General features: G+C 27.8%; 1 protein-coding gene across 2 annotated transcripts in view; it reads right to left on the reverse strand.

Annotated features, from left to right (window-relative positions):
* The window catches only part of LOC145933221 (epidermal retinol dehydrogenase 2-like), a 74,818-nt gene that overhangs the window by 32,636 nt on the left and 26,175 nt on the right, over positions 1-16,007 (reverse strand). For both annotated transcript variants that reach the window (XM_083032789.1, XM_083032788.1), the window contains exons 3-4: positions 14,315-14,439; positions 10,064-10,174 (exon numbers count right to left, since the gene is read on the reverse strand). In XM_083032789.1, the coding sequence (XP_082888915.1) occupies positions 10,064-10,174; positions 14,315-14,439 (236 nt within the window). The remainder of the gene's footprint in view (positions 1-10,063; positions 10,175-14,314; positions 14,440-16,007) is intronic.

Here is a 16,007-nt window from a genome sequence, read left to right on the forward strand (position 1 = left end):
TACTTACAAAAATAGTTCAAATAGCTATAAAAGGATTATAATATATAATAGAAAAAAATTGTCAAAATTATATTACTTAAAATATTTTATGCTATTTTTTCCATTTAATACTAATTTGTATACAAGTTAATGTTAGAAATTATAGCTGGATGTGTGTGTGTATGTGTGTTTAACATACCTACTATTATATCTTCAACCTTTTACAAGAATAAATTTATTTGTTATACGTCCTTTTATAACTGTAAATCAAATGTTAATGCAAATGTGAAATAATAAAAAGATTAAAAAAAAAAAATAAAAAGTAGCAGTAAAAGTTGCGATTATTCAAATAAAAATTGTAAAATATGTCTTTCAGAATTGTGATCCAAAAATTAGAGAAGTTACATTATCACATATAAATTGAAAATTAGAAATGTATGAAAATACCACAAAAATAAAATGAAAACGATTAGAGACAAGATGATACAAGATTAAAATCATCTATTTTTAGATTATCCAGATCTTCCAATTAAAAAGATAATATCAAAGTATAATAATAACCTTCGACCTACGATCAGGACTGTGACTGTCTGTTAGATAGAGATCTGTTAGATAGAGACAGTCGCGCCATTTGCTTACTTACTTTTTTTTAGAAGTAGGGATAGCGCAGTCCATATTTATAGATCGATGAGAGTAATGCTAATGCTAAAACGCGCCAAATGTTAGGAACAGATAAAAACAGAAATACCATCCCATGAATTTGCACGCGTATCAGGATATATTCGATACGCGCGTATGTCTTTAAATATTTGCGTATTATGACTGTTAATTGTATACTGATGCTATTTTACTAGTCTTGTGGCATTTTTTCTTGCATCCATACTTGATTGAACTCTTTTAACATTCTTGCAATATTCTTTCCTGCCTTCTTTAATAATTTTACAGGAATGCCATCACTTTCGCATGCTTTGGTGAGTTTGTTGATGGCTTATTTAACTTCTTTCATGATTAGTGGCAGGATTTCTCCATTGTCATCCTAGTCTCGCTCGATTTCGATAACTCAATCTATCCCTGTCGTTTCGCCGGGATTTAACATCTTCGTGAAGTAATTAGTCTACCTTGTTTTAATTCCTTGCACTTTTGATCCTTAGCTCAGATCGATCTTTGCTTTGCTTGGTTCTATAGGCTTCGTTTTTGTGCTCTATGATTGCGCAGCATTTGTCGTCAAATCAGTCAGTTCTTCTCTTTTGTGGCTTCAAGCTGACTATTCTCATGGATGATTTTCTTAAGATTGTCTCGCAATTCATCAACGGAGAATCCTATCTTCCGAAAGTGATAGCGAAAATTCCTCTTCATATCATTTTGCTTGCAGTATACTAGAGACTATAAATAGTCTAACCATGCGGTCTCGCTTTCTGATTGGTCCATCATATATCTTCGGTAAATTTCGAAAGGCATTAGTGTGTTCTCGTCTATTCAACACAGCTGGTTTTGGGAAAATCATCAAAGTCTTTTGTTAGTGTTTGATTAGTGTTTGTGGTTGTATAAATTTATTATTATATTTTGATTGGATGCTCAGCCTTAATTTTGTAAAAACTCTACTAAATTTAATTTCGCTGAAATTGCTTCTCAACGAATTATGCACATGCATCAACCGAGATGATGAACTTATTGCTTTCTCTCTCGTGTGATTTTGTACATAAATCACGATAATCCCAGTTATCATCCAAACTCTTATTATAAGGTCAGTATATCTGCTAATAAAGATTCCTGTCTTAGCTTCTCGATGTAATACTTCTTTTTCTTTACGAGCCTAGTAATGGATTTCTTCGCATCACTTATTCTGCATTGAAACCTTGCCCTGATGAAGTAATGGTACGAGTCGCAATTGGTAGCTCTCATAACGTCTAAAGTTCTACGTCTGTGATGTTGGTTGCTTATTATCAGATAGGCGATTTGTGTATTCGTCCATCAAGGTCCATGTTCTTTTGTGATCGTAAGATTCGAAGATTGTTGAAGTAATCATCATATCTTTACTGAATGCGAAATCGTTGTTATTGCTCACCTTATGCAGACTGTGCCAGCTTATTGTGCCCTAAAATGATTCCTCTCTAGCTATTTTTGCATTGAAGTCTCCTAAGACAATTTTCATATCGTTGGATAATAGGGAATCGTATAGCTTCTCCAAAAGAGTGTAAAACTCCTTTATCGGCGCATGGACGTTGATTAATACTTGTATTGAAAAATAGTTTTAATTTGTAGAGCATATATCCTTTTTATTGACTGGTTTAAATGCTGTGATTATATGCTTTATTATCTATGATGAATGCCACATCTCTGTTTCCCGATTCCTTTTTACTAGAAAATATAGCGTGGTTTTCATTTCCATAGGCTGCTTTCTTATTTGCTGAATAGTCGCTATGCCGATTTTTAGTTCTAAGAGTTCTGAGTGCTCCAATAATGTTTTCAGAGCTTCTGCTCTATACAACGACTTTACGTTCCTATAAAATAAACCGCCCAAGTAGCAAACTGATGTCATTAAACGTCAAAATGACTGATGATTATTTCATTCTGGAAATTCATACTTCTTTTTATCTTTTAATGAATATCATTTCCGACATCAATCACTTTCCATGGATATATGTTCTCATCCAAGATTACCACATTTTTCCATACGAACTCGTGATTAGTCAACCTGTGGTCTGTAATGACAGAACGCTATGCTTTATTTCTGTTAATGTGATTGCGATGCTCTGTTTTTAAAAGTCCACTTGTCTAGCCAACATATAAAGTAATTTCTACAAGGGATTTTTATTCCGTCTCAATTCATTCAGATTGTCACTATATACATGGATGAAACTTTGTAATTTATTTATACTCATATATGATTCTTGTTTAAATCACAGGCCATAGGCTTGCATTTTTCTGAGAATGGCGGAACGTACAAAATGTTGAAATAAGCAAGGTGTTCGATAGTTTTGTTATTGTTTAGACACTCAAATTTAAATTTTTCTTTTTATGTAATTCGAGTAATATTTTCAGATATTCTTGTAATATTTGGAATATGAACAAAAGTGGATATCTGTTGTTTTCTTATTTCTGAAGAATCTCGAACGATCACTTTTGTCTTAAGTCTACAAACTTGTCCATTTTTATCATGTAATAATTTAAATATCTATTTTGAATCAATTGTATTTTGGTATCCTGGATGTTATTTTCTAATTTCGTTTTTAACACATAAATTCAATTCATTTTGTATCACGTTAATCCATTTGTAAAATCGTGTCCTGGTTTTCTGAACCTATTTTTGAGAACGGGTTAGAATATGTTTCTGGGTAGGCCCTACCTGTCGTAAAAAGCGACTAAAAAGGCAATTTCCTATGTGGATTGAGTGACAGACTCACAACTCCTCCCCTATCCCCATAAAACGACTTTATAACGAAACCTCAGCGAAAGCCTCGGAATGATCGGATTCAACGGCAGACCCGAAAACGAAAAACGCCAGATAGCAATAAGCATACGTTATTTTGATTGATGTCTGAAATGATATTCATTAAAAGACAAAAAGTCTGAATTTTCCCTGAATAATATAGAAAGTCTGCACCACACTTATCTCACGTTGATGGAAGGTTTGTGGATAGTATAAACTCGACGGTCGATGTTGATATCATCTTAATTTATAATAGAATTTTTATGGCAGGCAGCTCAAAATATAAAAGTTATGTAGTCATAAACACATTTAGTTCAACTGACAATTAAGTTCCGACCATCATATCAGTTATTGGATGATACATATAAATGAGAGATCCGAGTCATAATCCTAAGAAAAAGAAAAAGAAGAAGAATAAGTTCCGATTTTTGTGACGCTCGATTAAATGTGTTTGGGCAATTAACTAACACATGTTTGGACGTTGTACAATGTTTCCGATCAAGTGCGACTAGATATTTCTGTTATCGACAGTTGGAACCGAAGGGAGAATTGTTGCTAATAACCGTTGTGGAGATCGCTGGAGCCATTGAAAGTCGTATGCATTATTTAGTTATATTTACATATTGATGATAGTCCAATCCATAGACTAAATATATTTATAGATTCAATCTATAGATTATCATTAGAAAAAGATTTGCACTTCGCTAGGCTCTAAATATCATTATTTCCGTTAGTTAAATTGTTAGATGATTAATTAGAGATTAAGAAGAAAAAAACAATAAAAACAACGAAAAAGCAAATATAAAAAAAACCTTTGAAAAAAATTTAATTGATATGTCGATGAGTCAAGATTTGGTGATAGTGGAAATTCCAACGATGGAAGAATACGGCACGGAAAACATTCTCTCATACTTCTCTCATACTATCATACTTCAACTATCAACTTTGCAGAAATTACAAAAAATTGATTACTTCTAATAGAAAATTTTTGAATAATTTTGATTTTGCTTTTTTATTATAACTAGAATTAGCTTAAACTGTTTGAATATAAATAGGAAAAACAATCATATTATATCAAAAGTTATATTCTTGATACTTAATGATAGCCACAACCTATAGAATTTTAATTCATGGCAAGCTTTTAGAGAATAGTATTTTATCAATTGAATATTTTGGAAAGAAAGCCAACGAATCGGAAAACAAATTTTCGTAAGAAACATATGCTAGAAAAGATTCAAGAATCCGTATACTTATAGACACATACTTATTTTATATGTCTATAAGTATATGCGAATATACTTATTTTAATGTCTAAAACTCTAGCGTTTTCAGATTCAGTAATATCATCATTTAATTTACAAAATTATTTACAAAAAGATATATACAATCTTTATCATCTGCAGTCGTTTAGTTGTTATTAGTTGAGAATAAAAAACTTGAGAATAAAGAAAATTTTCAAATATTAAAGCAAATAAAAATAATAAAACGAAATGGAGATTGATGAAATAAATTTACATGAAAAAAATAAAGAAGATAATAATTAATTATATTTACAATTACATTGAATCTTTTTTCTTTAATTATATCTTTTTCTTTGATTATATGTGAAGATAGATTAAAATAATATTAAATAATAAGTATTTAAATTAAAAATTTTTTTAATTAAAATTTTTTAAATTAAAGCCAAATTATTCTTTAATCATGTCTATTAAATATTATTAATTATTATTTCATTTAATTGTAATTATTTACAAACTGCAACTTATTTACAAAATGCAAAAAAGATTTAATTTTTTTGTTTTTTTATTCTTAATTTGTTTACACAATTTTGAAGAATTTGGTTATAATTTATGTATAATTAGTTATTATATTGTAAATGCAATAAAGTAAAAATAAAGTTATTGTATTATAACTTCTAAATATCTTTTTTTTGCCCCTCTCTTCTCTTTCCATATGCACTTAAAAATTTTTAAAATATAAAAATTAAAAATGTATTTTATAATATTTAAGCGTAAGTAGAGCGTAAAGTAAATAATAAAATTATGTGTGCGTGCGTGCGTAAAAATTAATGTTTTCTCTCAAACTATGCATGTTTTTTTTACATACGGTATTCAATTTTTTTATTAAAGAGCTTATAAATGTTTAGTTTTGTATTTTTAAGGAATATTTCTAAAATCTAAAAATTATTTTTATAAAAATTCAAAAATTTTGTTTAAAATATTTAGTTCTTAGATCACTATGCATTGTTTAATTAAATAGATGAGAACAATAATATAAACTCATTGTAGTTTTCCATAATACACATGACATACGAGCGAATGGAATGAAGTGAAGTGGAAAAGAGCAGAGTTGGAAAGTGGATGGCAAGATCCAATCGAGAAATGACCGTGACATCGAGATGTAAAAGTCTACTATTGCTGCGCGGAGTTTCTTTCACGACGTTACTCGATGTAACCCACTTTTACGAATATGTTTTTCTTTTATTCAGCCTTATCAATCTTTGTTTACAGCTTATTAATTTTATTTTTTATTTATTTTATGTAATTATTTATTTTAATTCTTTTCTCTCTCTCTCTCTCTCTCTCTCTCTCTCTCTCTCTCTCTCTCTTTCTCTCTTTCTCTTCTCGATCTTAAAGATAAATCGGATTAGAAATCTACAAAACAAGAAATTAGAAAGCGATTTGAATCTCTGAAATATTGTCTCTGTTTACATTGATATTTCATTACATTTTCATTACATTATTTTATTTACAATAGTGGAGATAAAAAACTATAATTATTTATTTTATCAAAATTTTAAAAATATTGAGATTCTTAAATAGCAATTATAGTAAAAGCGAGTTGACTCTTTGAAATATTGTTTATATTTACATAAATATTTCATTACATTACAATAGTGAAGATGATAAACTATAATTATTTATTTTATCGTCAATCACAACATTTTAAGAGTCTTAAGTTTCTTAAAAAGTAATAATCTTGATGTTAATCAATCAATTAATTGTCAATTCTTTAATTATTTGCCAAAATTGTACAGAAATATATTAAGTCACACATATATCACAATTTGAGCACAAATTTGGAATAAAATTAGGATCAATAAATGGTTTCAAACATTCTCATCAAGCGTTCACTGAAGCGTAAAACAATAAAATTCAGAACAATACAAGCAATAAAACACAATATGCTATATACAATATTTTTTTTTTTTTTTTTTTTTACAAAAAAAGATTAAAAGAAATAAAATACTAGCATTGGAGACTATGGCCTTATATAATTTTTTTTTATGAAGGAAGAGATTTTTATTGAATTGATAATAAAAGCATTAATAACTTTCAAAATTTAAATGTCAATATCAATATATAAATATAATGTCAATGTTATCATGCACTCGTTAATATTACAAATGTAAATTATTTTTTCTTTATTATATATAACGTTTAACAATGGTAACTGCATTGTTATTATTGAGGGCAAATATCATGCAATCATTATTGTCTTATCATATATATATATATATATATATATATATATATATATGTATATGTACTTGACAAAGATCAAGAATATTGCTATAAATGATTTACACACACTCACACACTTTTTCTGATCTTGTCAAATAATTTTCATATTAAATCGATACATTATATACATTTTTTTAAGCAGTTCGAGGTTGTGAACGTAATAATGAGGTTGTCCCCACTTCACTCCTAAATTGTGAAATTCAAGGCCATAGTGTATCGTTTTGCCATACATTAATTTCCCGTAGTCAGTAGAGGATTAGGCACATAGCAAAATGTAAGCAGTAAGACTTAACTTAAGAATTTCATCTTTATGGAATATTTCTTAAATTTTTAAACGGCTACCTTACTGCTCGATTGTGATTGGTCGATTCGTTTATTGCTCAAGTCTTACTGCTTACGTTTTCTTGTGTGTCACGATCCACACGAATAACCGGACAACAAGTTTAGCAGGTATAGAAGACATTTTGCGTGTTATTTAGAGAAGTTTACTATATATGTACATCCGAGAGTCAGAACCGATAAAGAAAAAGAAGAGAAATTCACTATTATGAAGTTCCAATATATATTTATTCTATTAGCTATGCTTTAACGAATCTTTGATAAATATTTTTTATTTTGTTAAATCATACGGGTACAATTTTTTGATCTTTGTAACTAAAAATAATAAAAACTTTAAACAATTATGAAAAAATTTATGTTTTTACACACATACACACACACACACACACACACACACACACATGTACACACCTGATACGTACATATATATGTATGTATATATGGATACAGAGTATCCTAAAATTCGAAGATTATTATAGCATGAAAGTTTGTGAAAAATTAAGTAATACAACTAATACATTTCATTTCAAGAAATAATTTCTAAGATGTAAGAATTTAAAGCTGGTTATTAGGCTATGTTTATAGAGTCGTAATTATATGTGTATACATTCATAATTATGTGTGTATACATATTACGTCACTAAATTAGCGTATACGCGATTTATATACGAATAGACGCTTGTCTAAATGTAACCTATGACTGGTTAACTGTAAATTATTATATCTTTAAAAACTACTTCTTATTGTTAGAACAAAAGAATTGCATGCACTTTAATTACTTAATTTTTTACTTTTTCATTCTTATTGTTATCGAAATTTGGAAGACTTTGTGTATACTTTTATGTGTGTATGTATCTGTAATATGTACTTATGTATATGTAAATGCATATTTTTTAAATTTTATAGTTTAGTATTTTATATCTTAATTATCTCTTTAATTTATTCTTATATATGTAGCAAATTTATTTTAGATAAAATGATGTGTAAAATGTTAATTTTAACAGAATGTTTTTATGTAGATCTATGTGAATTTCTCGATAAAAGTAATATTTAAAAAAATATAAATAAAGTATTCGAAACAATATTATATTATCTCTATATTATAAAGGAAATATATTAATATAACAAAAATTATTTTATTTTACTGATTCAAATAGTCAATAATAAGACATTGTGAATAAAATATATGAGTAAAATCAAATTGAAATTAACCAATTTTGCCAAAAAATTCAAAGCAAAAAAAATTCGCAAGCAAATCATCCATTAAGGAATTTAAATTAAGGAATTATTTGCGTTTGGCAAGCATACCGTGGTTGGCTGATGTATGTCGCAATGAGACTACAACATACTACAACATCGCTTGCACCTATCCGACCGGTTCTTGCACCTGACCAGCAGCAACAAGTAGGAGGAACGAAACGGAATGCCTCTCACTAATTCTCCGCGTGTATATATATATATATATATATATATATATATATATATATTTCATTTATTATTAATTATTATTTTATTTATAATGCAATTATTAGCAAAATGCAATAGATTTTAACTCGTTTGTGTTTTTCTAATTATTTCATTCTTAATTTGTTCATATAATTTTGAAGAAATTGATTGTAATCTATGTATATAATATCTATAAATATATATATATATATATATATATATATATATAATTAAAATAAATTATATATTGTATTGTAAATTATGAACATCTTTCTTTTTTTGTCTCTCTCTTTTTCCCATATGCACTTTAAAATTTATAAAATGTAAAAATTAAAAATGAATTTTACAATATTTAAACGTAAATTAAATAATAAAATTGTGTGTGTGTGTGTGTGTGCGCGCGTGTGTAAAAAATACATATACATAAATACATATATGTATATTCTCCGTGATAATTGGATGAGACAATTTATTTTTGAATTATTCAAGATTTTTGAATTTAAATCCAAAATCTCAAACTTACAACAGGTTGGATAATTAAAATATCATCGCTCACGGTATCGTAGTTGTGTCACATCATTTTGAAATCGATTGCAAAATCTTATTACAAAACTTATGAGTAAGAGAATTGAGAACATGCGAAATTTCTTTTCACGTCTTTCGACTTCGCGAGTGTCTTTTTTTTGCCTTTAAGGATATATGGGAGCTATCTAAAAATGGTACAAAATTCATAAAAATTATATAGATCGTTTTTTATTTTGATACTAAAGCTACTGTCAAAATTTGGATTTAATTCACTAACTCATTTAAAAGTTATTTCAATTTAAATTTTCACTAGTTTTACATATAATCTTATGAAAATTTGTTACTATGATCGATTATTACGTTAAAAATATCGAAAAAATAGTACTATGTATTTCAAATTTTTTACATATATAATTGGAATTTTAAGGAACAATGTTGCAAAATTACATTAACATTCACTAAACCGTTTAGAAGAAAATAATAATAATTTATTGAAACTCTGGCTTTTTCTCCGATTCCTGAGCATACGGTTGTGTCAACAGCTGAAAGTTATGAAATTAATCTATAGCGATTTTCTATAAGATGAATAGCGTTGGTACTTTTGTCTTCAACTGTATCTCCCATACATCCTTAAGAAAATTTTTAAATTGTTAATATCTTTTCAACAATTAATATATTTCAATTTATTTCATAAAATTTCAAAAAATACGTTATATACGCCAATAGTATCTAATCTTTTATTAATATTGATATAAGCGATATTATAATACTTATATAAATTTTTAATGGTGGATATTAACTTTGAATGATTTTTACTTACCCAAAAATGACTCATGATGTTGACATCCATTGTTCTGATAATAAGTTTGTCCGGAGTATCCAGCAATTTCATTCCCGTAACGATGCCTGCATTATTAATAAGAATCGTAACCTAAAAATAAAGTGTGCAAAAATAATTTATTTTACTAAAACAAAGAAATTATTATTTTGTGTATGAAACAATAAAATTTGAAAGCGAAAAACATAACTATGTACAATATTCTGAAATAATTTTATTATTGAAGATAGAACGGATAAAATTACTAAAAGATTTCTTTACTCGTAACTTTTAAAACAAGTCAAGTCCAGCCTAACATATTACAACATTATTGAGTAATATAGACTTTCATAAGTCGTTCGCAGAGAAGTACGCGTTAACGAATAACCTCGTCGAATCGCGAACTATTATATATATATTTGTCTTTTATGAAGACATCCTTTTTTTGCGTTCTATCGTACCTGCGATCTCTAACAATAATTTTCCAAGGTTAATATATGTACATTGATTAATTATAAAATTTTTAATAGGATACCCTATATAAAATTTTATTTTTTATTTTTTTATGAAAGAAAACTTACAATTATATATAGTTTTATTCAAAACATTCTTTTTGTCAAATATTTCTATGAAAAACATATGACGGTTTAAAGTTTCGACTTATAGCTACTTAAAGCACTCAGTGATCATACGAAATAAAAATCAGAACACTATTCTGTGACTGATTTAATATATTAAATGTTTAAAATGTTTATTATGGACTTGTAAACATATCTTTGTTCGAATTAACAAAATATTCCTAATATTTGATAGCATTTCCGGAGTCATCTGTCGTCACTAGATTTTTTTGTAGGGATATGTAAAGGACAAAATTATGTTTGAACCACTGATGACGAAAAGATATGAAATAGAGAATATGCGACGCTTGCGCTTCAGTGACTCCCGAAATGCTATTGAACATCTAATAAATTAAATAAATTAGAGTAGAGTGTTATGATTTTGATTTTGTGTGATTTCCGGCGCTTTAAGTAGCTGTAAGTCGAAACTTTAAATTGTCATATTTTTTCATAGAAACATCTGAATGTTTCGGATAAAATTGAATTGTTTTCTTTCATAGAATGTAAAAACGTAATTTTGTATAAGGTCCCATTTTAAATTAATATATATTACATATTGTTGCGTCCTTGGGTTTCATCCCTTAAGCGTTTCCGGGAGATCGTCGTCAGGAGGGTTGTTTAATAACAACCGGCGCGCAATTGTTTATCGGCGCCAGGACGGATTCGGTTTCGGGTTGTCGTGCCGTGAGGACGTATCCTCCGACAGCTGTTATAATTCACGCCTTATGCATATTCTTTTACTTTATTACATTACGTTGTGTTACATTATTCTCCTAATAAAGTTCTTTCGTTCCTTACGTGAGCATGTTCATTTCGGGTGCGAGTGAGCGTGAGTGTGTGAGACGCGGCGTGCCAGCGAGATATCGCAGAGTCAGTCCGTGGACGCAACAATATTAATTTACATATTAATTTACATTAATATACATATTAATTTTGTATTGTCCCATTAAAAATTTTTTTAAGATATTGGAATTTTTATTTTTTCTTAAAACTTCGAAATGAATGTCTATTAATTTTGTATAAATACTTATTTTTTTAATCGAAATAGTGTAAAATACCAAAAAGTGCGATTTTTGAAAAAAATTGAAAAAAATCGAAAAATAGTCTTAACAAATCGAAAATATTTGAATCCCCTCTTTGTCAATGCCTCAAAAAAATTTTTTTTTAATTTAAAATATAAATTTTTTTGAAAAAAATCAAAGATCTCATTAAAGAAAAAAAAATTTCGGTTAAAATTGTGATTAAAATACTATTAAACTTTCTTTTAAACACTATTAAATTTTCTTTTTTTAATTTTTTCAATATTTTTTCGGAAAATACATTCAAAAACAAAAAAAATGACCACCTCTTTAATGACAATATTTTTATTTTTCTTTAAGTTATAGATATTTGAAATTTTAAATCAATTTTTAAAAAATGTATAACTCGGAAAGCGATAGAAATAAAAATCTAAAAAAATTCATGGAAGCTACTGTCAATAGATACAAAAACATGAAAAAAAAATGAAGCAAATAAAAAATGGTCGGGGAAAAAAATTGTTGATTTGATATGGAATGCCCCATATATATACAGGTTGTTCCGTTTTAATCGATCACCTTCAAAAACTTTTTTAATTTTGATTGTACAACAAAATGTTTCAAACAAAAGTTGTTTGATTTGAAGAGGGACAGAAGATGGCGTTATTGACTTTTTTCTAAAGAGCACTTTTCAAAGTCATTTGAAGGTCATATGTTTTTTGAAATTAAACCATCATATTTTTTTCATATAAATCGATTTCTTGCAGTATTCAACACAAAAAGTTGTAAGAATAAGATGATCAAAAAATGAATAATTTACGAGATATTTTGTACTTTAATGTGACATAATTTTACATAAACTATAAACAATTTTGTAAAATATTTATTTTCCGACGATCTTACCTCAATACTTTTATATATAAAGTAATGAAAGAAATCAACTGGTGTAAAGAAAAACACATAGTTGTTTGTAAGCAAAAGTATGTAATTTACAGCTATACACTGAGCGAACCACTTCTAACAAAACTTACGTTTTTTTAGTGTTTTTTTTTTTAAACACTAAGAATATAAGGTTCGATATATATCAAATATAAATCGGTAATAGATAGGCTATTCGAGCCGTACGCGGATGTCGGTGCGTCGATTCCAACGAAAATTAATTTTTCGTTGGAATTAACTAATTCTTTAACATTTCTTTAGGGGGGACAGAGGGGATCTTTGGAATTAAAAATCTCGAATTGAGATTGTTCCGTAATAAAGTCTTGGTGGTGTACCAAGCAAAATGTGTGCCCCGTGCACAATTAGTGAATTCCAACGAAAAATCAATTTTCGTTGGAATCGACGCACCGACATCCGCGTACGGCTCGAATAGCCTATCTATTACCGATTTATATTTTTTTTTTTAGATTCTTCACATATTTTTCTTAAAAAAATATATATATATTCTTGTTTTATTTCGTAAAAATTAACTATTTTCGAGAAAAACACATTTAAACGATACAAAGTATCTTTTATTCAGATAATAGAACAATTTTGAATAATACGAAATTGCATGTTAAATTTATTGTGTTAAAACTTATTGAAATAAAATAGGTGTATCCGAAATTGCAAAAAATGCTCGATATGATTTTCCCCAATCTAACGTATTTTCGTGCACGACGAATTAATGACTGTTGTACCCACCCTTGGCTTTCCGACAAAATCAAAAAAATTACGCTATTTTAAAGATCTTTATTTAATATAAAAATAATTATTACAAATTATTAAAATCTACAGAATAATATAAAAATTACTTAAGAAAAATACTTTTCAAATTTTAACTTTAAAGACAAGTATCTCGATAAATATGTGTTATAAAAAAAATTTTTATAGATGAAATTATTTTATCTATTCTGCATGTCCACAAGAGTGTCTATCTTTACCAGGACACTCTGTATATACATACATATATGTATATACAATATTTGTCCCAAGAAAGAGAAAAAAAATTGCTACTAATTTTTATTCAGTAATTTTATTAGTAAAAGATAGATATCTGCAGCTTTTTGTTTTTCTCTTTTTTTGTCTGTCTAACTTATAATATAGAAAATGCATAGGATTGGGTCTATCTTTATGTCTATGATTCAGCATCAAAAACATTACGAAAAATGAGTATATTCTTTCTTGTTTTTTTTTTTATGTTGAATTATAATTATAATATAATGTATTATACAGGATTTTCCATGCGAATCACTGATATACAGTTAGATTCGCGACGTCATTTGGAGACGATTTTTTTTCAGCGAAAATATCAAGAGGTCATCATTTTTTGCATGTTCCCAATTTTTGCCATCTTATATCTTTGTAACTAACAATAAGCCTTATAAATTAAAATTCTATTAAAATAAACTCTATCTGAAATTAACTGAAGAATGTGGTTTTGTAAATATTTTATTTCCACAAGACTTTTTTAGTTTGCAATAAACCTTTTATTTTCAATCGCTTATAACTTGAAAATTATTGGTGCCTCGACATTTTTGCTGAAGAAAAGTCGTCTCCAATCGACGCGACGTCGGGAATCTACTGTAAATCAGTGATTCTGGCTATAGGACATCTTGTATAGTGTATTATTATGTTATTACCTTGCCGATTTCTTCCCTGATAATTTTGGCTTTTTTATATACATCTTCCCGGTCGCATAAGTCACAGACATAACCGTAACACGTACCTCCGACCGCCCGAACCAGTTTAATGGTTTCCTCGATGCCTAAAATAAAATAGAAATCTTTAATATTGCATTTTTACGTTTTGTTTGGCATATTTCAATAATGATAATTGTATATTATATAGAGTGTGTAAAAAGTGCCAAAACCACTTAATTTTACGAAAACTACGCATTTAAAAAAAATACATCAAAAGTTATAGAATTAAAAAAGTCTATTTATTAATAGCCTTATCAGTTTGACTTTGGGTAGCGTTTTTCAATAAGGTCAATTTGATTTTTTTTAATGGAACTACCCTATATTTTACGTAAATATATTGTAACATTCTGCATAAAAAATTATAAAGGTAAAATGGCCGAAAATTGAACGGTTTACGAGATATTTTATATTTTAATCTAACATATTTATATGATATATTATCTAACATATTTATATGATATATTATCTAACATATTTATATGACATATTTATATGATATTTTATATTTTAATCTAACATATTTATATAAAATACAAAATATCTCATAAAAAATATTTAGTTTTCGATAATCTTTTCTTAATACTTTTATGCATAAAATAATTAGATGAATCAATTGGTCTAGAGAAAACGCATAGTTGTTTTTTAAAAAAAAGTATTGTCACAATTTGTAACATACAACTGCATACTTTATCTTAAAAATAACTATGCGTTTTCCTTACACTTTTATTTGATTCGTCTAATTGGTCTATACATAAAAATATTAAGGTAAGATTATTGAAAATAGCTAAATATTTTACGAGATAGTTTGTATATTATATTAAAAATATGTCAGATTAAAATATAAAATAAATCGTAAATCGTTTAATTTTTGGCTATTTTATTCTTAATTTTTTATGTAGAATATTACAAGAAATCTATTTACATAAAAGAGGTAATTCTTAGGGGTAACTTAGGGTAGTTCTATTTAAAAAATCGAGTTGATCTTAAAATGACCTTGAAAAACGCCACCTAAGGTTAAACTGATAAGGCTAATAAATTTACCTTTCTAAAAGGCCGGTATTCATAGTCCGTTCTTATTTCAAGACCGTCTTAAGTAATGTCTTAAGATCCAAATACGGTTCTGTGATTGGTTAATCACATCTTAAGATTGTACTTAAGACAGTCTTAAATATAAGAACCGACTATGAATACCGGCCTATATCTTATAATTTTTGTATAAAACATTTTTTTTCTTGAAAATGCCTAGTTTTTGTAAAATTAAGGGGTTTCGACACTTTTTGTAAATCCTGTATACACTGTGCTCATAGAAAAGAAATATATATGTATATATATATACAGGGTATCCCAGAATGATGGGGACTAAATTCGTATGAAGGTAGAACGGACTAAACTGAGCCGAAAAGTCCTCTACCATTTTGCAATTTTCGCAATAGTTAACGAGTTATTAATTATTAAAAATCGCCGTATTAGCCCGGCCTACTCTCAAATGTAAGCGCATGGCAAGATGCGGTCGCCCAGCGCGATCGAGATTGCTAGGCTTGTAATTTGTAATAAACATTGCCGCTTGTAATAAACAACTCCTCGCGCGCCTAAGTCGAAATTTGTTCTCTCTTTCTTAGGACAAATATTGTAT

The sequence above is a fragment of the Prenolepis imparis genome, unplaced genomic scaffold (assembly GCF_030444845.1).
Source record: "Prenolepis imparis isolate NDT839.2.m4 unplaced genomic scaffold, iyPreImpa1.0 SCAF_2, whole genome shotgun sequence".
Classification (NCBI taxonomy): domain Eukaryota; kingdom Metazoa; phylum Arthropoda; class Insecta; order Hymenoptera; family Formicidae; genus Prenolepis; species Prenolepis imparis.